Genomic DNA, 22847 nt, shown 5'->3' on the forward strand with positions numbered 1-22847 from the left:
TTTGGGTGCCTGCTGTTTGGTTTCTACCTAGGCCCAGACCACTCTGCTTCTCTAACTTGGCATTTGGAGTTTATAAATCCAGTTCATATCCGCTCTCGTTCCCTCCCACATTTCTCCAGGCAGCTGGAGCTGAGATGAAGTGTTCCATTTGATAGGCGAGGAAACTGAGGCTCACAGAAGGGCCAGCCTCGCCCAGGGTGTTCTGGTAGGTGAGGGGCAGGACTGGAATACAAACCCAGGTCACCTCTCAGCCCAGATTCTGTCCACTGCCCCTGGCTGCCCACCCTCGAGGAGGCGCAGAGCAGGGCCCAGGGGATATCTGCCAAGAGTCGGGGCAGTGCTCTTGGGACTAGGGGCCATGGGGCACAGAGGGAAGAGGCCGGGAAAGCAGCACTCTCACTGACTGGGAGAACATTAGCCCGGACGTAAAAAAAAAAACACAAGTCACAGAATACTGATCTTCAACTTGGATTTATGTCCAAGGTTCGTGCAAACAGCTGCCCAGGGACAGCCAGCCACCCTGTTCTGGGCCTCTGACACCACAAGCCTCCAGCTGCAGGGCCGGGGCTCTGGTAGCTTCACGGTGGGCCCCTCAGCGCATGTGACTGGCGTGGCCTTCATCCCAGGCTGTCATGGCACCAGCAAGGCTGGTGGGTGGAGGTGGAGGGCCCTGCAACGGAACACCCCGTCATTCTCTTCTGTGTCCGGGGGCAAACCTGCCCTTCCTGCAGCTCCTCAGAGGGGAAGGGATGGGCATGGGGCAGGTCCTGCTGCTACAGAGCTTGAAGCAAAAATCAAACACACATATGAACTGAACGTGGTCCCCAGAGGGGCTGGAACCACTTCTGGGGAAGTTTTGAAAGGAAGGGGTCTCAGCTGGACCCCACTCTTGAGACTGACGTCCCCCAGCGCTTCTGCAAAGCATGGCAGGTCAGAGTCAGATGAGGCCTCTCTCCACTTGGTGGCAGGGTGGCGAGTTTCTCCTGGCCACTCCACAGGAGGGGCCCCAGATGGAAGCCTTCTGGGTAGAGCCTCTCCAGTCTGTGAACAGTTCAGGTCGGGCTGGGGCACAAGCTGGTGGCCCATCAGCCTCCCATCCGGCCGGGGCACTGGCTGCATACAGAACGTGGCCTCTAGTTTTTCAGTAATCTGAGATCAGGTGGCTCTGGCAAGACGAAGGTGGAGCCAAGTGACATAATCTGGTCTCACTGAGGCCCCTCACGGTCATTTTTCGTAGACTCTAAATAAAGAAAAATGTTGAGGACTTTAAAAGATGATACGATACAGTAGGTTCCAAAGGCCTACAGAAACCAGTAAGTAACGATGAACGTAACACCTAGAGTTAAGTGTTGCCGAGTGCCAGGCCCCGGGTCAGTACCTTAGGTACATTTGTCACTCAATCCTTGTCCAGCCCTATGAAGCAGGCAGATTATTGGCCCTTTATGGAGGAGGGAATAGGCGCACAGAGAGATTTTTAAAAATTTGCCTGAAGTTCCAGATCTAGGAAGTGTTTGAGCTTAGCCAGTCTGGCTCCACATCCCAGAGTTAGAGAAGTTCTGGGGGAGGAGACAGACCTGCCCACTTGCCCCTCGTCACAGCAGCCTCTGACGGGCTCCACACAACCTCTAGGGCTCTGTGGGGAACCATGAGAAAACGGCGGACCGGCGCAATGCCTCCTGCCACCCACTATGTCTTCCAAACCACGCTGCCTCCACGTCCCCCTGCAGCCTCTGTGAGGGGCACCTTCTGCGAGGGGCACTCTATCTCCTGGCACAGCTGGCTCTATCGCTGCATGGCCACAACCCTTAGAAAACACCTCTTTGTGCTGGGAAGGACTCAGCTTCCCTGACGCTTGCCCCCACAGGCAAGATGGTACCTTCTGCCCCACGCAGCCTTGCAGAAAGCAAAGGCTGTCACTAAGGGCCTGTAGTCCTCCTGTGACTAGTGAACAAACCGCCAGTCCCCAACTGTTATGGCCAACACCGTGACCTGACGGAGCTTTTCAAAATGCAACTCTGGGGGCACCTGGGTGGCTCAGTCGGTTGAGCGTCCAACTCTTCATTTCGGCTTGGGTCCCGATCCCAGAGTCAAGGGATCAAGCCCTGCATCAGGCTTCGCACTGAGCAGGGAGCCTTCTTGAGATTCTCTCTCTCTCCCTCTGCCCCTCTCCCCCTCTCGCTCTCTAACATAAATTAAAAACAAAACAAAATGCAAATTGAATCTGTCATGACACTGTGCTTTAAACATGTCCAAGGAATCCACATCATCTTTAGAATAAAGACCAGACCCCTGCCATGGTCTGCAAGCCCCTGCATGGCCTGGACTCCCCTCCCTCCCTGACCTCACCTTGCCTCGCCCGTCGCTCCTTCTCCACCTTGTTCTTGGCTCCTGCAGTCTTCCCTTGGTCGTCCAGTCTGCTTCCTTCCTCCCTCCCTCCCTCCCTCCCTCCCACCAAGGCCTATGTATTTGTCATTTCTCTGCAAGAACGTTCTCTTCACCGAGTTAACGCCATGCATTCTGAGAGTCTCGACTCAAAACATCACTGTCCCCGGGCCAGGTCAGGCTCCCCCGGTATCTACCCTTCTTCCTTCAGGGCACCTGAGTGCAACTGAAGGCCTATTTGTGTGATTTTTTTTTTTTTTTTTGGCGTGCATTTTATTCCTTTCTGCCTCCCTCCCTAGACAGTGCGCTCCATAGGGGCAGAGACCGTATCTGTTTCTCCTCACTCGGCACCCAGCACCCAGCACAGCACCCGGCGATTAGACACCACACTCAGATGAATGAATGACTTCAGTCCCCTCAGCCTGTAGTCACCTCCCATTCTCGCAACACTGTTTTGCAAAGTGAGGCCTCTCTTCCACCAAGATCAGAAGGTGGTGAGATCAGCCCCAAACTGGGGCACACCTGCCATGTGAGAAGTTATCTCCCCGAGGGGACGATGAGACCCAGTACAAGCTCCCACTCACCTGGTTCCGCAGGCCTGGCTGTGGGCGAGTCCATCACTTGGGAGCTCTGATTGCGCATCCCTCCACAGGGCGGCCGCCAGGTGTATTCTGGCTGCAACAGGACCGGTGCTTAGTAATCGGTGACCACGCTCAGAAATTACAGTAGCAGCTACCATGCCAGCATGGCGCTAAATACACATTAATCTAGTGCAACTGAATCCTTAACAACAACCCAGGTTGCCACGTCCATTTTACAGGTAAGGAAACCTGAGGCTCAGAGGGGTTAAAGAAACTTGTTGAAGGTCATCCAGCTAAGAAAGTGGCCAAGGGGCACCTGACTGGCTCGGCTGGTTAAGCGTCTGACTCCTGATTTCAGGCCATGATCTCCCGGGCGTGAGATCCAGCCTAGTGCCTCTCTCTGCCCCTCCCCACCCTGCCCCCGCTCTCTCTCTTAAAATAAAAATAAATAAACCAAAAAAAAAAACAAAACAAAAACAAAAACTCCCTTAAAAAAAAAAAAAGAAAAGAAAACAAAGTGGCCAAGCTTCGGATTTAGGTCTCTATATAAGCCCAGAGCCAATCTCTTAAGTCCCACACTCTACTCCAGTGTTTCAAGAAGCTGGGTAAGGACAGGGCCTAGCAGGAGAAGCTGGAAGAAATGCCAGGCAGGAGGCAATGTCATCGTCCAGGTGGGAGCAGGGATGCCTGAGCAGGACTGTGGCAGAACGATGCAGAGGATGGGATAGGGGACAGCAGCTCTTTGGAGAAAGAATGATAAGCAAGGAAAAGGAAATAAAGAAGGGCAGGGAGGGAGCGGGGAGGAAGGGAAGGGAAACTGAAAAGGAGAAAAGAGAAGGAAAAGCAAAGGAGAGAATGCACGGTGAGGACCTGGTACCTGGTTACATGCAGAAGTTCTAAGAAAAAGTCAAACTCAAATCTGACACCCCTGGCCTGCTTGGTTGGAGGCAGCCCTCCTTCCTGTCCTGACCTCTGAGTCTTTTCTGTTCAAAACAGTGACCTTGAGCAGCTCTGGGCTGGAGAGTCCTGCCAGGCTTGGACATCTGCCTGTACACCACAGTGTTGTTCGGCAAAGAGCCAACCCAGCATGCAGTTTCAGACCCCCTCACTCGATCCTGCCCTCTGGAAAGTGTGCGGGGAGGCCTGTGTGTGTATCTTGGAGCAAAGGAGGGGCACAGACTCACCAGATGGAAGAGGCGTGAGTTGGGGAGTGGGGGCGGGTGCTCCATGGCCATGGGGGGCGGAGGGTAGCGGATCTGGGACCAGTCCTCAAAGCCATGGTGTGGGACCATGGCTGGCATGGGTGCGTAGGCGTACGGATAGGCCCCGCAGAGGTGTTCTGGGTGGGGCTCCATGTGGTAACGGTCCGCTGAGGCCTGCAAGAAATGCTGCTGTCCGACTCTAGCCCATGATAGGCTGCACAGGCCACCCCCAGAGATACCCGTCTCCTCCCTTTCCCTATTCAGAGTCTTAGTTTGCTGAAGGCTGTTAGATGGGCACTGATGGCTGGTACATGAACACAGAATAACAACAATGATGACATCTAACGTGTCCCGAGCACTCACTCTGTACCAAGTGCTTTTCCTAGTGCTCTACCTGCATTACCTCATTAATTAGTTGGACCCCTGAGCAAACACGGCCTCTCCCCTCAGACTGTAGGTCCCTGAAGAAGGTAGGATGAGGTAAGTGCTGCTTCCTCCCTCAAGCCTCCTCACCTTTGCCTTCCTCTTCTGCTGTTTGAGGGCTTCTTTTGTCTTCTCCTCATCTTTGAATGCTTTGAGCTGAGAGAAGGAGGGAGGGAGAGAAGACTTGGCACAGGCACTTCCTGGCCAGGCCGGGACCCGGGGCCTACGCAGCCACCACTCTCGGCTGCCCGCCTGGCTTGGCCCCAGGGCAGTGTCTGGGGGGGGTGGGGGGAGGGGAAGGCCCCCGTGGGGCAGAGCAGAGCCCAGGCTGGTGGCTGCAGGTGAGGCCCGCCCTCCATGGGTCTGAACACAGGTCAGGAGAGCCCCCACGGGCCTCCTGTTGCTCTGCTTCCCTGTCAGTGTCCTTCACTTCCGTTCTGTGACAGAGTAGGTGGCTCCGACTGTGGAGGCCAGAGTTAGAGGTCAGGGAGGGGAAGGGACTTGCTGAGGTACACAGAAATTGGGTGGCAGAGCTGGGAGAAGAACCAGTGAGTGTCCCGACCTCCAGTGTCACCGGGGACCCTCCACACCCCCCTCCCCGCCCCACGAGGACAGGCCAGCTGCCCCTCCCTCCGTCCAGCCGTTCCCACCTGGGCATTGGACAGGGTGACCTGGGCCTGTAGTTTCTCCACCTGCTTCTTCAGCTCTTCCTTCTCCTCATTCATGCGTTCTCGATCACTGCGCTCCCTCTGGAAGTCTTCCTCGAAGATCTTCACCTGCAGAGGAACGGAGGGGAGGGGGTGGAGTGGGGGGGGGGCGAGGGTGAGGAGGAGGGGCTCAGTCTGCTCTGGCCTCCTGCTGCTTTCACCCCATCTCACAGTCGCTGTGAGGAGGGGAACGAGCGCACCTCGGGCTTCCCAGCCCTCACTTCAATCAGAGAAACTCTGGGTCCCTCTATTTCATATTCCGGGCTTCAACACAGGCTTTATTTAAACAAGGTGCCCATGGCCTAAAAAAAAAGGAGGGGGTCACAAGCCCCCAACCAGTCCAATCCTGCTAAGGCACAGCCACAGGCCCAGAGCGTGGGTGCAAGACCGGACTTTGTCTCCCGGCTCCGAGAGCAGAGGACCCGCAGGGCTCTCCCAAGGCTTCGGGGGTGCCCTGGCACAGAAGGGGCTGCGGTGGCTCCCTGCCTCTGCGTCTGCAGTTTCACATCCCACTGCAGACCAGTGAGATGATGTCCAGGTTAGAGATGGTTTAGAAACCTCCAAATCATGGCATCCAATAGAAACACGTGGGAGAGCTCCAGCCTTTCCAATTTCCTTTCAGTCCTTCTGTGCCCCACAGGGAGAAAGTCTGTGTTTATGCTAGCATGTCTTCAACACCTTCCTAGTACTGACTAATTTCCGTTCCCTTCCCTCGAAGAGGACTCAAGTTCAGAGTCTTCATCAGGCAAGGGTATCCAGCTGGAGTTTAATAACACTGCTTGGCTTTTACTGCATTTATTGCTTACAGCTACTTTGACCGGTGGCAAATAATAAAGTATTTTCCATTTGCAGTATTGTTACAAAGTTCCTTTCCAAATACGTAACGTATTTAAAATTTATTTTTAAAATACTAGGTAAATAATAGCACAGCTGGGGTACAGAGATGGTTAAATCAAAAACGCGGCAGAGGAATGACTTAGGGATACAGTGCTGGAAAGGATAAACCAAGAACCAGACAGGGGTCCTGGCCAACAGCCAGAATGTGGACTACTAATTACAGCTTCCACAGGATTTCAAGCCCCTCCTGGGTCCTCAGGAATGCTCCAGCCCCCCACTCAGCACCTCCTACCTGACCTCCACCTCTTGGGCTCACCTGCTGTTTCAGCAATTCGTTCTGCGTGACCAGCTCCTGTTTCCTTAGGAGGCCACCAGCTCCTTCTGGGCCCCCAAACGCAGCTGGTGGAGAGGAAGGGGAGGCCTGGATGCTCAGTGCTTCCTCCAGGGCCTGGGGATTGGGAAGAGAGGAGATGGACCCATCAGCAGGAGCCCTGGCAGTCAGGCCCCGTCGGAGAGGTCACCTTAGTAACCCCCTTCCTGTTAAGAGTGACAATAATAATGACCACCTCCAGTACCATTTAGTAAATGCTACCCTATTCATTTACACGATACACACATCATTTCACTGGATCCTCTCCACAGTCCTATGAAAAAAAGACTATGATCATCACTCCCATTGGACAGATGTGAAAATTGAGGTTCAGAAACATGAAGGGATCTGTCCAAAGTCACACAGCTTTTAAGCACGCTAAACGGGGGTCCTCATGTAGAAGGGAGACTCTGTCCTTCCCTGGGCAGGTGCAGCTCAATTCCTAGCACCCAGACCTAGACAGAATATTCAGTTCTTCGGGGAAGCTTCCGTGTCCTCAACAACTGCCCTGCCCTCAGATTTTTTAGCTTCCCAAATCCCTGGCTACCACACCAAACTTTCTGTCCCCAACTCTTCTGTGGTTAGACTGGATTTTAATTTTGACTTAATATTTTGCCTTTCTAAGCCTGAAAATGGGCTGAAACATCACCAAAGAAGATTTTGAAAATTAAAAAAAAAAAGCACCCTTATTCTACCACGCTCACAAAATACTTTCCTTTTTGTAAACAGTGTGCTCCCACCTTCTTAAAAAGGTCTCTATTGGGGCGCCTGGGTGGCTCAGTCGGTTAAGCAGCCGACTTCGGCTCAGGTCATGATCTCGCAGTCTGTGAGTTCGAGTCCCACATCGGGCTCTGTGCTGACAGCTCAGAGCCTGGAGCCTGTTTCAGATTCTGTGTCTCCCTCTCTCTGACCCTCCCCCGTTCATGCTCTGTCTCTCTCTGTCTCAAAAATAAATAAACGTTAAAAAAAAATTAAAAAATAAAAAATAAATAAATAAATAAATAAAAAGGTCTCTATTAACTGATTTTCTCCTTCAGCTTGGTTAACATGTTACTTGAGAACTCTGGACCCCTGCTCAACACCGACCACCCTCCTCACCACCTGCACTTTAGCCCCTGGGACATCAGGGCATCCGCTCGCCATGCATTAGCAGTGCCCACAGTGCCTCCCTAGACAGTGGGGAGATAAAGAAGACCTTCTCCAACTTGGACTTGGGCCCCCATGCAGTCTCCTTGTCTCTCCCAGAAACCCGAGGAAACCGCTGAGCCAGAGGAAGACCAGGACGCTGCAAGGGGAAGTTATGGCTCTACTTTATCCTCCTACTTACTCCATCTGCCTATATTTTATTTATTTATTTAATTTTTCAATGTTTATTTTTGAAAGAGAGAGGAAGAGAAAGGGAGGGAGAGGGAGGGGGGGAGAGAGAATGAGCAGGGGAGGGGCAGAGAGAGAGGGAGACACAGAATCGGAAGCAGGCTCCAGGCTCTGAGCTGTCAGCACAGAGCCTGATGTGGGGCTCGAACTCACAGGCCGTGAGATCATGACCTGAGCTGAAGTTGGGCACTTAATGGACTGAGCCACCCAGGCACCCCTCCATCTGCCTATATTTTAGATGAGAAGACTGAGGTCCAGGGACAGGGAGAGACTTGTCTGAGGTCACAAGCAAAGCACGTCACTTGCCTTGCATCAGTCACCCACACCTAGGTCTCTGTCCCCAGCGATGCCAGGGAAACTTGGAAAGCAGTGATCCTGCCTGAGTCATCTCTGTCTGCCACTCTGTACAACACTATGTCCGAATGTAGACCCCCAAATCCCCCAGCTCAGGACAGGTCATTCTTTCCACTGAGAACAGGTCCCAAGGTTCCCCAGACTTGACATAATCAATGCTTATCAAATTCCAAAACCAAATAGAAAGGTTTACCCTAACAGGGCTAGGGCCCAGCAAATGCCAAACTCATGCCGAGCCTGTGTGAACAAGGTCAGGTGGCAGGAGGGAAAGGAGGACAGCCAGGCAAGGAGGAAAAGATGAACCAGAGACAATTCCTCCAGGCCTTCGGGGAACTCGTCTCCTCGGAAGAGGAGGCCTTCAAAGCTTCCTCTTGTCAGTGCACCTGTGCTGGAAGGTGGGTGGGGCTGGAAGGAGTCCAGCCAGGGTTCAGATGGCAAAACTGAGAGGCTGAAGTGGCTAAGCTGGGATCAGAATCAGCCCCCAGACCCAGCCTGTTCCCTGCCCACTCACCTTGGCCCACGAGGCAGCAGGCCTCGGCTTTAAAACCCAGCCTCTGCCCAGGCACCCCATCTCTCTGGGTCCCAATTCTCGAGGGCAGGAACCCTCAGGCCGTGCTCAGCTACTCCTTTGAGCAGCTGTGTCCTGACCTTGCACTTGGTGCCAGGCACGGTGCCAGGCGCTGGGGGCACATACACTGGTGAAGGTGAGCACCTCCCCCCACTGGGAGACAGATCATTAAACAGGAAATCACAAGAAGATGCAAGAAGGAGAATGAAAGAAGGTTCTGGTGCTTTAGGAGCATACAACAGTAGGACCTGAATGAGACTCCAGGGAGGCCTTGCAGAGGAAGTGGTGTTAAAACCGAGCCTGAACGATGAGCGTTGAGCGGGATGGGGCCCTGTGAGGAAAGGGCTCGTCCAAAGGCCTTGAGGTTGGAGCGGGCACATGCACATCTCAGGGCTGGCCCCTCGGCACGTGGGGAGGGAAAGGCAGAGACAGCGGGAGCTGTGAGGCTGCATGGAGGCCCTCAGCAATGGGTCACCGATCCACAAGTCACCCCTCCTGACTTGAGGGTCGGGGTCCCGGCGGTGGAGGGGATGTTTGCGGCTGGGCTCAGGAAGCCCTGCCTGCTCCAGGCGCCCACCTTGTTGAGCCGCTGGATCTCCTTTTCCTGGTACTCCCGCTGCCGGGTGAGTGGGCTCAGCTGATCCTGCAGGTACTTGACCTTCTGGCGCAGCTCCTTGGCCTCCGCTGTCAGCTGCTCCTTGTCGGTCTGCAGGGAACACAGGGTTGGTGAGCAGGGAACCCCTCTGGGAGGCCTGACCCGCTGCGCTTCCTGCTCCACCCTCACTCAGCCATGCCTCCTCTCTGCCACTCCCCCAGCAGCCCCTGCAACGCTCATGGTGTGAAGGCACCATGCAAGGCACCTGGCATCAGAGCCGTGATGCCGTAAGGTCCTGTCCTCAAGGAAAAGGCAGTTCGGGTGGGTTCTGACACCAGCTCCTCTACCAATGGGCTGAGACCTTGGCCACAGTCACAGTACTCTCTGGTCTATGCTCACTTATCTGCTACGGGTAGGGGGTTCTTTTCTTTCTTTTTTTTTTAATGTTTATTTATTTTAAAGAGTGGGGGAGAAAACGTGAGCGGGGAAGGGGAAGAGGTGGGGGTTGGGCAGAGGATCCGAAGTGGACTCTGCACTGACAGCCGAGAGCCCGGTGAGGGGCTTGAACTCACAAGCCATGAGACAATGACCTGAGCTGAAGTCAGAGGCTTGACTGAGCCACCCAGGCACGCCGGGGAGGGGTGCTCTTAACGTGAATCACAGATGGGCGTCAGGAGGTCTGTGAGCCCCAAAACGGGCTGCAGAATTTTGTCTGTGCAATTCTCTAGGGAGAAAAGCCATAGCATCCACGAGATTCGCACAGGGATCTTCTGTGATACACAGAAAGTGATAAACCACTGAAATCTCTAAAGGATCTTTTAGTTCTTATGGTCTCTAAGCCTAGAGGAGACAGGACCCTTAAAGAAATAAATGCAGCATAAAAGGCAGAGTGTTCCTCCACAGAGAAACAAAGCACTGTGAGGTTAAAAGAAAGAGCATCACAGCTGAGAAGAAACCAGGGAAGGCTTCAAGGTGGAAGCCCTGCCCCCACACCCACTATGGAACAGGCAGGGCTCCTTCACTGCAGAGGGCCACAGCTGGATTGGCCTTTAGAGAGCACCAAATCTTAGCCCTTTCACGTGATGGGAAACGAATGTCCAGAGAAGGGAGGGGATTCACCGAAGGCCACACACAGCGAGCTGGGGCCAGAACCCAGGTCTCCTAATTCCAGTGCTCCCTCTGCCTTCGCAAGTCAAAGGAAGTGTTTCAAATAGGGGAGGTCAGCCAGAGACTGGGGAGGGCAGCCTTGGGCAGACCTCGGGGGAGGTGTTCTGGATTCCTACGTAAGAGGCTCCAGGATTAGCATGGCCTCTATCACCACGTGTCCTTATTACAGGGCCATGCTTTGTCTTAGGACACCCCACCCCCCCCTGCTAATGGGGGACTGTCCCATGCCAGGGACTTATTTTGCCTCCTGATGGGAGCTAGGGGAAGGGACCAAAGAGCCAGGGGTCTGGCTGCCAGTCACCGACGTGACTGCACTTGGAGAAAAGACGGGCAGCATCCTTCTTAACACAGACCTTCAAGGCAAGGGGTGGTCACTGAGGCAGGATGACCCCTCAGATAAAGCCCCTGGGTGTCACATGCTGATGGAGGGAACTCTGAAATGCAATTCGTGTTGAAAACGTCCATTTTTAGGCCAGGCAAAGCAGCGTGTGCCCAGTCCCCACGAACGGGAAGACACCATGATACAGATACTATCTTCTGAGAGTCTGGGGGTCAAATGGCCTTTCCTCTTTAAGCTGTCCCGGGATCCTGGAGTGCCTTGGCTGCTGTCAGTCGCACACTGACAGGCCAGATACTATTTCTCCTGGTCTCCCTTTCCACCCTCCTGTGGTACTTTAACACACTTCTACTTATTTGCTTCTGTGATGAGCTGTTTAGTGTTTCTTTCCCACCAAGGGCAGGACTGGGCTGTTCGCCGCTGAACCCCTGTGCCCAGCACAATGCCAGGTGCACACTGTTGAGTAGTCGCTCGATGCGTGAAGAAAGGAAGCCCCTGCCTAATGTTCTAGCTGCCCCACCCCCAAACAGCCATCACTACTCTAAACAGTCAGCAGCGGCCCAGCCCCGTCAAGTGTTCCAGAGCAGCCTCTGTGTCTCTTGTATTGCGCTTCCCTGTACGGTTCCCTGGTCTGTGAGATTTTAAGTAAACAAAAAGCTCTTCTGCGCGCGGGCGCCTGGGTGGCTCGGTCCGCTAAGCAGCAGACTTCGGCTCGGGTCATGACCTCATGGTTCGTGGGTTCGAGCCCCGTATTGGGGTCTTTGCTGGCGGTGCAGACCCTGCTTGGGATTCTCTCTCTCCCTCTCCCTTGCTCTCTGCCCCTCCCCCACATTCTCTCAAAATAAATAAACTTTAAAAAAAAAAAGCTCTTCTGCATGAAAGCAAGAAAATACGGAAAGCAACAGCTAATCCGATCTCCTCACTTTTCAGATGGGAAACGGGGGCACAGGGGAGGAAAGTGCTTCTGCCTGTGGCCACATAGCCCTGAGCACTAGAGGCAGAGACAGAGCCCCCAGGTCTCCCAACTCCAGCCCTCTGCCCCGCCCGTTCACTTCACAGAATTCTCGGCTAATGAGGCGGGAGAGCAGCCTCCCAAGCTGGAGCTGCAGGACCGGCAGCCGACTTGCCTCCTCCATTTCAATCTTGGACTTGGCCAGGAGGAGCTTCCGGTCAAAGTCACGCTGTTTCTGCTCCCGCTCAGCCTCCAGGTCAGTCACCTGCTTCTGTAGGTCCGCCAGCTTCTGGCGCAGCTCGGTGATCTGGGTTCAAAGGCGAGAGGGGGGATAGTGCGTGAGGGAAGGGGTGAACCTCCAAGGTTCAAAGCTCCTGAGAAGGAAGCAGCAGGCAGAAGACCGGGGATGCTCCGACAGCACAGCCAGGAGCCTGGGGTTCACAGCCCTGGGTTCCCATAACCCCCCAGTACCTTCTGCTCGTACTGCTGCTTCATGGACCGGAAATGCTGGTCCCACTGCTTGTTCACTTCGAGCAGCTGTGGGGAGAGACTGCGGTTAGCAAGAGATAAGCAGCGAAGGTACAAAGAGGGACAACTCCATGCAGACCAGCAGTGTGTGAGGGAGGATGGTGGCCACGGACGCTGCCTCAAACCCTCTCTTCTTGGAAATTCAGTGTTCCCTAAGGAGGAACTTTTATCAACTGCCATGTTTTATCCTTGCCAGGAAAGCAAGACTAATAGCAAAGGAGCATTATATAATTTGGGGGTACAATTACGGAACACATGTGCAACCTGGGACTACGTACTCAAGCTTCACGTTCTCGTTTTCCTTAACCTGGCATCTCTCTCTGAAAATGAAACCTAAAGATGCCCTTGCACAAGTGTGCAAGTGCGTAAGCACAAGGCTGGCTGCCTCAGCAATGTCTGTCTCACAGCAAACTCTAGAGGACCACCTACGCAGAGGAGGTGGGTTAAGAAAAGTCTAGCACAGGTGGGGGGTGGGAGGGAGGGGAGGGTGGGTGATGGGCATTGAGGAGGGCATCTTTTGGGATGAGCACTGGGTGTTGTATGGAAACCAATTTGACAATAAATTCATATATTAAAAAAAAAGAAAAGAAAATTCTAGCACAAACTAAAAACAAGGTGCTGTGCAGCTGGTAAGAAAATCAGGCCCCTAATACACTGCCTCGTTTCTAAGACGACCCTAAATTATTTGCCACACACGACAGAACAACTCCTCAGGGAAGAAAAACAATCCTACATCATTAAATACAAAAAACAATGGGAAAAGGTATCCCAATTTCAGACACAGTAACATATAATAAAGAGTACTCAGAATCGAAGAAATGTATGTTTTACACAAAAATAAATACCCTCAAAGATATAGTTAATTTTAAAGGAGAAGAGAAAAACAGCAATCTGCGATGCAGTATATAGGATATAATTTTTCTGCTTAAAAAAAATTTTTTTTAACATTTATTTATTATTGACAGAGAGAGACAGAGCGTGAGCCGGGGAGGGGCAGAGAGGGAGGGAGACACAGAATCTGAGTCAGGCTCCAGGCTCTGAGCTGTCAGCACAGAGCCCGGTGCGGGGCTCGAACTCACAAACAGCGAGATCATAACCTGAGCTGAAGTCGGAGGCTTGACCGACTGAGCCACCCAGGCGCCCCTAATTTTTCTGCTTTTTAAAAAATTTCTCATGTTTATTTATTTTTGAGAGAGAGAGACAGAGACAGAGTGCAAGCAGGGGAGGGGCAGAGAGAGAGGGGGACACAGAATGTGAAGCAGGCTCCAGGCTCTGAGCTGTCAGCACAGAGCCCAACGCGGGGCTCGAACTCACGGACCGCGAGATCATGACCTGAGCCGAAGTTGGACGCTTAACCGACTGAGCCACCCAGGCGCCCCACTTTCCCGTTTATTTTTAAAAACAGATTATAAATTGATAAGTACAGAATAGAACTTAGGACTGTTGCCCACTGGGGGAATCTCCAGATGGTGGGGTTCTCAGTATTTTTCGAATGAGTGTCACATTACTTTTGCAATCAGAACAAATACCTTACAGCGACAGAAGAAGAAAACTAAAATTGCTAGGCACATAAGCAAAAGACTAATGGAGGCCTGACTTTCAAATGTGCTGGAGGCCCAGGGAGGGCAGCAAGGCCCAGGAATCTGGAGAAGAACCCGGGCTGTGTGGAGTGGAGAGGCTAAGAGAACAGACAGGAATTTGGCTCCGCCTCCAGCCTGGAAATACTGGCCTGGGGTCGGGGATGGAGGAGGAACATGCATGGGACACAAGGGCATAGCCTCAATTTTGGAGACTTCCAGCTGGTTCGAAGCAGTGCTATAAAGCGTCACATCCTCTCCTTCTGTGACAGTCCCTCCCTGAACCAGCTACAATGGTGACAGAGGAACCCCATGCTCCCCATTCCTGATGCTGCAACTTCCCTACCTTATCACAACTCCTTTCACCATCCGGGGCTTACCAGGGAAGGCTGCTACACTCTCCCTCCTGCCAACAATTTTAGGCCACACCCCAAATGCCACGTCTGCAGAGTGACCCCCGTGGGCAGGGGAACTGATCAAGAAACAAGAGCCCAGGACAAGGCAGCAGGTCTCTCCCGTGGCCAATGGTTCAGTGGTCACCATGGCAACTCACCATGGTGATCTGAGACCAGACAGGGGGCCAGGGAGGGCCTTTGCTCCGACAGTACAGTCCGGGGAGGGAAGGAGGGTCTCCCTTGGCCACCCCCACCCCCTCTAGCCACCTACCTCTGTGCGCTGCTGTTCCAGCATTTTCACCTTCTTCTCGGCTGCACCCAAGGCTCCGACCTCTGGGATCTTACCTGCTGTCACACAAGCCTGGGGAGAAACACGGAGGGGCCTTCAGCAAAGCCTCAGAGAACAATTCTGTCACTCACTCAGCGCTCCTTAAAGGCCTCTACCCAGGGACCCAGCCCTGGGTCTCCCACATTTCTAATCCCCTCACTGGCCAGGACACCGCTACATATCCCAGCCATGACTACGCCTGCTTGGGAAAGCCTGCTGAGATCATTATTCCTCCTCCCCTCCTCCCCTGCCCTCCTGCCCTCTGCTCCCCTGCCATGGCCACTTCTTCCCCTGCTCAGACTCTATCTCTAAGACACTGCCGCCTTCCCTCCCCTCTTCTTTCCCAACACACATCAACCAAACGTCTTCTGACCTGGAAGGCAAGACTTCTAGATTTTTTAAACATTTTACAAAATGTTTACTTAAAGACCTTTTTTAGAAAGATACAGAAATAAAGACGTATGTGTATGTGTGATTAGTACCTGTGCATGTGTTTCCTAGCTCTGTCCTCTGAGAAAGCCTAAAGCCATGACATGACACTCCAGTGGCAACGAGCACACCCAGGGCCCAGATCTTGGTTTCTAAATGCCATTCTCTAATAAAAAGAAATAGGGTTCCTTAGAGAAGTGGTTCATTCCCGGGGCAGGGAAAATATAAGGAGAGCTTGGAGTATCTTGTGCCAGAAAGTAAGAAAGTGCTCGATAATAATTACATGAAGAAGGGCGTGTCTAACGGGCAAAAGAGACAACTCGAAAGAGCTTCCTGTGGCCAAAGCTGGAGCGATTTGAACAAAAATATACATCGCGACAGAACTGGATCATAGCCCAAAGAATAAAATAAATGCCCTGAGTCCATACTGGTAGAAAGGAACAGCTGAATAAATAGATAAGTGGGGGAGAAGGGGCAACTCTTCCTTACAGAAGAATTCCAATTACTGAGTATAGAGGGAATGAGAGAAATTCAAAATCTCTGTGAGAACACTATCGTCATAATGATCGCGGCAGGTGAGATCCACCAATGGATACGAAAATTAGTGAGAAGTGTAAAAAGAAACAGGACATTTGCACAGACTTAAAGTTTCTCCTCAAAAATAAGTCTTTGTTGGGGCACCTGGGTGGCTCAGTCGGTTAAGTCTCCATCTTTTGATTTTGGCTCAGGTCATGATCTCACAGTTTCATGGGTTCCAGCTCCATGTCAGGCTCTGTGCTATTCTGCAGAGCCTGCTTGGGATTTTCTCTTTCTCTCTCTCTCTCTCTCTCTCTCTCTCTCTCTCTCTCTCTCTGCCCCACCCTGGCTCGTGCTCTCTCTCTCTCAAAATAAATAGAAACTTAAAAAAATTATTTAAAAAAAGGATTTATTAACTACAAAGGGAAAATTAGCCCCTTTATTATGGAAAAACCAACACACGCCCCCTCAGCCAAGCAATCAGTGTTGACAGTAGTAAGATACACTGACATCACGTATCCTTGACATGATGCACCACGAAGGGCATGGTGTCACTCCCGGGGAAGCTTGCGCAAATCCACATCTCAATCCGATCACGAGAAAACATCAGTTAAACCCATACTGAGGCACATGTTACAAAATAACTGGCCAGCACAAGTCAGAAGCGCGAAACACAAGGTGCAGCTGGGAACTGTCACAGACTGGAAGAAACTAAGGACTGTGACACCCAAGTGCGGCGTGGGATCCTGGACTCCCAGCGCCAGCACAGAAAGTAAGAAAGAGGATATGAGCGAGAAACTGGTGAAATCTGAACAAAGTCTGTAGTTTAGTTAATAGTGTTGTTTGTTTTTGAGTTTTGGTCATTGAACCGTGGTTATGTAACTTGATAAGGAGATAGGGGGGATCGTCCGGACTACTTTTGCAATTGGTTTTTTGTAAATCTAAAGTTCTCTAGAAGTTAAAAAAAATTTTGTTTAAACAGGAAATGTGGAGGTGAAAGAGAATGAGCTTAGGAGTCCAGCAGTGGAGTATCGGGTCTACCTCCAAGGCCCTGCATGAGGCCAAGACCCACTCCCTCTATGGGCCTTGGTACAAGGGAGATCAAGCCAGATGGGCTCTGCAGGCCCCAATCTCTGACACCCATGGGCTTGTCAGCATTTGTCCTGGGGTCGCTGCCCACATTCTCTCTATCCCCTGCCTTCCCGTGGCTCGTGGGGGGCGGGGCCGGTCCCTGACTGCAGGACTAGTGAGGCTCAGGTGCCCCCTGCAGGCGAGCGCCTGCCAGCACACCACAGAACCAGGGAGGAAGGGCAGTGGGCTGGGGGAGCCCTCCAAGGACCGTCACCTTTAAGAAAGGCAAAAGATGGGCCTGCCCCTAGAAGCCTGCTGTGTCCTCACAGGACAAGGAGGAAGAGGGGACAGGGTCTCCTGGGGGACACACAATCAACCTCCACAAAGAAGAGAAGAGTCGGGGGCGCCTGGGTGGCTCAGTCCGTTAGGCGTCCCGACTCAGTTTCGGCTCAGGTCATGATCTCATGGTTGGTGAGTTCTCAGGCTTGGAGCTGTTGGTGTGGAGCCTGTTTGGGATTCTCTCTCTCCCTCTCTCTCTCTGCCCCTCTCTCAAAATAAATAAATAAACTTTAAAAAAGAAGAAGAAGAAGAAGAAGAAGAAGAAGAAGAAGAAGAAGAAGAAGAAGAAGGAGAAAAGAATCAGCCCACATGGCTGCTGGCACAAAAGCTACCATTAAAAGCAACAGCTAGTGTCACTGTTTACCATGTGCCCAGCGCCACACCTACTTTACAGGTATCACCCTGAACCCTCCCGCCGTCCTCCGAGGTGGGTGTCACAGCCTCCATTTTACAGAAGAAGAAACTGAGGCCAGACGGTTGGTTTATGTCACTCAGTCACGGTGGCCGTGCTGGCATGAGGTGGAGCCAGCTCCAGGGCACATGCTCCACCGCGACCCATAACACATGCCTCCCATGGGGCCTTCGTCCCCGGCAGGGTGGTAAGAAGGGCTGGGCCTCTGGGGAGTCAAGTTAGATGAGCCGACATTAAAGGGCTTGGGAAAGCAAAGAGGCCTCTCCAGGGAATCCCACACCCGTGGTAGCTCAGGGAACCCACGGGGGATCAGGGGCTCCACAAGTCACTTCCGCAAGGGGACGGCCAAGCAGGCTCTGCCCTGAGGGCTAAATGGAGGAAGGGAGGGGCTCCCTAGGCTGGAATTCAGAAGGCCATTTACCAGCGCATTTCCCTGAGGCACCCCGAGGCACCCATCTGCCTGATGGCAGGTGATGCAGGGATCTTGATGACAGGAAGTCACATGACCTCTCCACACCTCCTACCACCGCTGTGTCATGGAGTAATAGTCCCGGCCCTGCCTAGCATACGTGTAGAGTGGAGATCCAAACAGGATGATGGATTTGCAAGCCCCAGGTAAATGCTACATTGCCACATAGTAGTGAGGAATTAAGTTATTAGGATAATTACTGCCTTTACATAGGTGTGGGTTTGTTAAAGATGTCAAATCCTGCCGCGCAGCCATTAAACCCTAGTAAGAAGGGGAAACGTGTCAGTAAAAAGTTGGGACTCAGCGCCACACCAAGGGGAAAGGTACACACTGGGCAAGGGAGGAGACTCAGCTTCTGCTCGGGAACTGGGCGTGAGGCACAGCTGAGAGCCGCGGTGGGAAGGGGTGCCGGGCCATGGCAATGTCAGGTAACCCCACTTCTGTCCAGGTCAGAGGCTCTAGGAAGCGATCCCAGGAGCTTAACAGATTCCCCTGATGGGCCTTCTCAACCCAACACCCTAATTCTGCCAGGAATATCTGAGATGTTACACTGACTTTTGAGACCCACCCACAAGAGACTCTTCTGTCTCTGTCCAGAGACAAACTGGAACGTGTTTAGGGAATGTGCCCAAACTGAGCGAGGGACTCAGTACCACCTTCTATGAGCCATGGCGGAAGGAAATGAAACTACACAGCCTGGCGAGAAGGCCGGTGGGGGCCACGAGGCCACAGTCATGGCCAGCAGCCCAAGTGTGTGTCCCAGGGAATGGGATGTTCCGTGTGGCTAAAGGCAGAAGGAGGGCTAAGAAGTGGAAACTCCGGGACAGGTGGACTGTCAGGCCCAGCTAAGGAAAAGCCATCTAACGGGAACCCTGTAACAGTGGAACGGGCTACGGCAGGAAGTGGTGAGCTCACTGCAGGGGGCAACAGAGGCTAGACAGTGGCAATCCCAGATGCTGTGGAAGGAGTCTGTGACCACGTACCTGCTGCTGTCCGGCCACCCCCTTCTTGCCTGCGCCTTCCATCTTTGGGAAGCCCGGCTGCCCACAGGTATCCTCTTTGCCGCAGCTCATCAACAACCTCTTGAGCTCCATGTTTTCCTCCCTGGGTCGGAGGCAAATAGAGAGGTCACGTTGCCGGCCCTGTGTTAAGAAGCCTGGGGTTCTCAGACCTACTACTCATCACCTACTACTACAGCTGAGTTCTGGGGAAGAAGGGAGGACCCTGAAACCTGCCCTTGGATAGAACAAAAGAAGGCATCCTTAAGCCACTTTGCTGGCAATGTGGGCTTCTCTGGGAGTCTCCGATCGTCAATCAACAGCAGGGTTTCCCAACTGTGGGAGGTCTGCAAACAGGAGAACTCCAGGATGTGTCCAAACCTGCATCAAATAACCCTGACCGCACTCTAGTGAGGAAGTTACACCCTTTCCAATCATCTTCAAACTTCTTGTGTAGAGCATGGGAATAGTCTCAGCTGGTGCTGACAGGTCTTGAGCACTCCTCCAGGACTTGCCAGTCTCCCTTGTTCACAGGACAAGGGCAGGCTTCAGGCTCAGAGCTTTCAGTGGGTGGCGGCACTCTGCCAGGACTCACTAACACCCAACACCCTTCCGTGTTCGGTGTATTTATTGTTAGGGCTGTCTTCTATTTATTAAAGGTAATGGTGTTTTCCATGAACTCCAGTGCAACTTTTCTTTATCATCATTTTAAGCGAAAACATTATTCAAATTGAAGCAAATTCTTAAATCAATAAGGTAGGTGATATAGGACATAATAAACGTGGTGATATGGATTCAGGTATGACTGAAGTACGAAAAATATTTCTTTACGTTCTATTTGCCAGCTAAGTTTCCACGTAGTAACAGAAGAAAAAAAAAAAGAGAGAGAGAGAGAAGTAAAGTGGCTTTCCCAAGGTCACACAGCAGGGACTTGCATTCTGGCTTTCTAGTCACGAGTCATTCCTCCGACCTGGGGTTTCGGATCCATGGATGGAGTCATTACGGCTCTAAAACTCCCAACTGTTTGGCCGTCCAGAAGTAAATAAATATATGCTGCCTCAAAATGGCACAATGGCTCAGTGGTTACATATGACTCTCTCTGGGCCTCAGTCTCCCTCTGCACCATGAAGGGTCTGACCTGCATAACCTCAAAGGGCCCTTCACACTCGGACAATCAAGAGCAGTGTTTCTCAACTGTAGTCCTGGGTCTACCTACACCGTAATCACAGAAGCCCTTGGGAAAATGCCTAGGTCGGCTTCACATCCACTGAATCAGAATCTCCGCTGAGGAGGGAGGGGTGGGAGAGTGAAGCTGTAATGCCTTCCCTGACCCTCAGTGATCCTAAAGCACAGTGAAGTCTGAGACCAGGAGGCAAAGGAGGGACCCCTGACAGTTGGCAGGAAAACAGCAGGACATGACGGTGGCCAGAAGAGGGCAGCAAAGTCCTGAGTCCTCTCCCCACAGCAGACTGGCGGTTGCTAACAACAAGCTAAGGGGGCAAGTTCCCAAGGAAGGAGTGCGATTTGTACAGACCCTCTTCTGAAGCTCTCAAGGCATTTTATAAAGGTACTAAAAGGGCCAGAAAGGAAACACCAAGGTACCCAAGGAAAAGGACCAAGACACCTGACATCCGAAGCCTCAGAGCCCTCAGCCTTCAGCCCGGAAATCGGTGCCATGTACTATCCCTCTCTTCCTGCCCACCTGAGTCCTCACTCCTGAGGAGTCTGGACTTACCGCAGCCTCTCGGCAGCCTGATCCCGCTGCTCCAGGCCCTTGTCCAGCTTGGCCTTCAGGGCCTCATTCTCCTTCCGAAGCTGCTCACACAGAGTCTGCAAAGCAGAGAGATAGATGGGGGCAAGGTGAGGGAAGGGTTGGACCCTAAATGCAACTTGATGATGGAGGACAGAGCCATGCCAGGTCCCAACACGTTACCCCCTTTGCATGGCCTCACCCAATCTGTCTCAGGACAGCTGAGAACCCAGGCGCTAGGCCCATGCAGGCTCCTCTATGCATCCTCTCCCTCCGGAGCCAGCCATGGAGATGCCTGACCAAGAAGCGGCCACAGGGCCTTCTGGTCTTCCTGGGCAGAGAGTTCCATCCCTCCTCCTCCCGCACTGCTGTTCCTACAGCGGAGAACACTCCTGCCCCACAGCCTTCTCCCCGGCTCCCTTCTACTCCTGCTTTAGGTCTTAGTCTGAACATCCCTTCCTCAGAGAAGTCCTCCCCGACTCCCAATCTCGGGTGAGTTAGGTCACCTCCATTATTATCCTTGGTCACCCTTGGTGCTTGTGACAATTACGGCCAAAGAACCACTCGTGTCATTGTTTCCTTAACGTCCACCCCTGACTCTGCCCGCGAGTCTGCGGGCTCCCAGAGGGCTGGGACCCCCCCCCCCCAGGACCCCAGCCCAGCTCAGCATTTAGCACGGTCAACACTAAACTCTGCTAAAGGAATGCACGACTGAATGACTGAATGGCCAAATGAACAGGGGAAGGGCTGAGTCCTAGGAGGCCCATGAGCTCAGTCAATCTGGAGAATGTAAGAGGCTGCCAGTGCTGTCCAATGGTAAGTTGGAAAACAGGGCACTCGGCCAAGACCTCAGCAATTTCTCAGGTGTGGCTCGGGCTTGCTTCACTGCTGAGACACAGTTCCCTCCTCTCCGGATGGGGACAACTGTTCCTTCTCTGCCTCCTTTACAGGGCTGCTCTGAGGACAAACAAGACCGCCAGGGTGCAAGTACCCTGTGACCTGCCAGTCATGTGCTGATATCTGAGGCCTCCTGTTCGAAGCAGTGCGAGGGTGGAGGGGGCATGGAAGATGGGCAGCCGGACTCAGGGCCCCGCAGACGGGGAGGGCAGGGAAGTGCCGACCGGTGACGTGATACCCCACGTCGGTACAAAGTTACCCACTTTCAGCAAATACTCAGTGAGCACCTAGTACGTGCCACGTCCATGGCTAGGTGCTCCTGCACTCGCTGTCTCCTTGGGGCCTCGCCGCTTCCCCAAAGCTGCGTAAGTCACCTGGCTCTGTTTTAAAAGTGAGTCATCACAGGTGAAATAATTTGCATGAGGTTGCACAGCTGCTGAGAATCGCCGCTGGGACTGTGCTCCACGTGGCAGACCCTCAACTGGTGTCTCCCCGCTGTGCGGAGGGTGCTGGGGGGGGGGGGGGGGACCGGTGGTATTCACTGCATTCCGCCTGCTCCCTTCCATGTCCTTGTCCCGGGCTGTCTGTGACCATGTGATTACTTGTGGCCAATGAAAGTGAGTGGCAGCGCCCCGTGTCCACTTCTGGGCTGGCTCAGGCCCAATTCTTTGGTCTCTCCTGTGGCTGTGGCTGCCTTATACACCAGAGCGCACGAGATGGTGGGGTCTCTGTCAGCCTGGGCCTCTGAGTAAACCGAGCAGCAGAAACTAGCCCCTGCCACATGGAATCGGAGGGAAACTGTATGTCAGCCGAGGAGATTTCAGAGCTGTTTTGTTTCCACAGCAAAACCTAGCCCTTTCTGACTAACACAGGGGAGACCTGGGAAGGCTGCATGGAAGAGTCAGCCTGGAAACGGAAGCTGGTAGGACATGAGGGATCCGGGGCCGAGAGAATGGAAAACCGCGGTGACTGGTTCCAAAGTCTAGCAGACGCCTTGCACCATACCTGGCTTTGACAATGTTTGTCGAGTGAACCAAGAAACAAATCAATGAATAATTGAGGAGGAATTGGATTAATGTGGCTCCACCCACAGGCTAGGCAAATACCCAGGATGCCCTGGCCAGAAACAAAACATCCTGCTCCTGGTCACTAAGGGAAGGCCAGGACAAGGATTCACGTGCTGTCTACCCTTCCAGTCCAGAGGGAAGTTTCCTCCCAGTCCCTGAGCACAAAACAGCTGATAGAGAGAGGCGGTCACAAAGGTCGTCCGCTGCCATCAAAGGGAGCCA

The 22847-nt window shown here is 52.9% G+C and overlaps 1 protein-coding gene across 4 annotated transcripts in view; it reads right to left on the reverse strand.

Annotated features, from left to right (window-relative positions):
- Window positions 1-455: 455 nt before the first annotated feature.
- TNIP1 (TNFAIP3 interacting protein 1) overlaps window positions 456-22847 on the reverse strand; it is a 47184-nt gene continuing 24792 nt past the window's right edge. For 3 of the 4 annotated variants that reach the window (XM_058720522.1, XM_058720503.1, XM_058720531.1), the window contains 12 exons: window positions 20647-20741; window positions 18897-19017; window positions 14621-14710; window positions 12321-12386; window positions 12025-12156; window positions 9376-9504; window positions 6449-6580; window positions 5239-5364; window positions 4679-4744; window positions 4148-4339; window positions 2967-3057; window positions 456-1240 (listed from right to left, as the gene is read on the reverse strand). In XM_058720522.1, coding sequence (XP_058576505.1) covers window positions 1206-1240; window positions 2967-3057; window positions 4148-4339; window positions 4679-4744; window positions 5239-5364; window positions 6449-6580; window positions 9376-9504; window positions 12025-12156; window positions 12321-12386; window positions 14621-14710; window positions 18897-19017; window positions 20647-20741 — 1275 coding nt within the window. In that variant the 3' untranslated portion in view covers window positions 456-1205. The remainder of the gene's footprint in view (window positions 1241-2966; window positions 3058-4147; window positions 4340-4678; window positions 4745-5238; window positions 5365-6448; window positions 6581-9375; window positions 9505-12024; window positions 12157-12320; window positions 12387-14620; window positions 14711-18896; window positions 19018-20646; window positions 20742-22847) is intronic. The other variant, XM_058720512.1, reaches the window with a different exon arrangement.

The sequence above is a fragment of the Neofelis nebulosa genome, chromosome 1, assembly GCF_028018385.1.
Source record: "Neofelis nebulosa isolate mNeoNeb1 chromosome 1, mNeoNeb1.pri, whole genome shotgun sequence".
Lineage (NCBI taxonomy): Eukaryota > Metazoa > Chordata > Mammalia > Carnivora > Felidae > Neofelis > Neofelis nebulosa.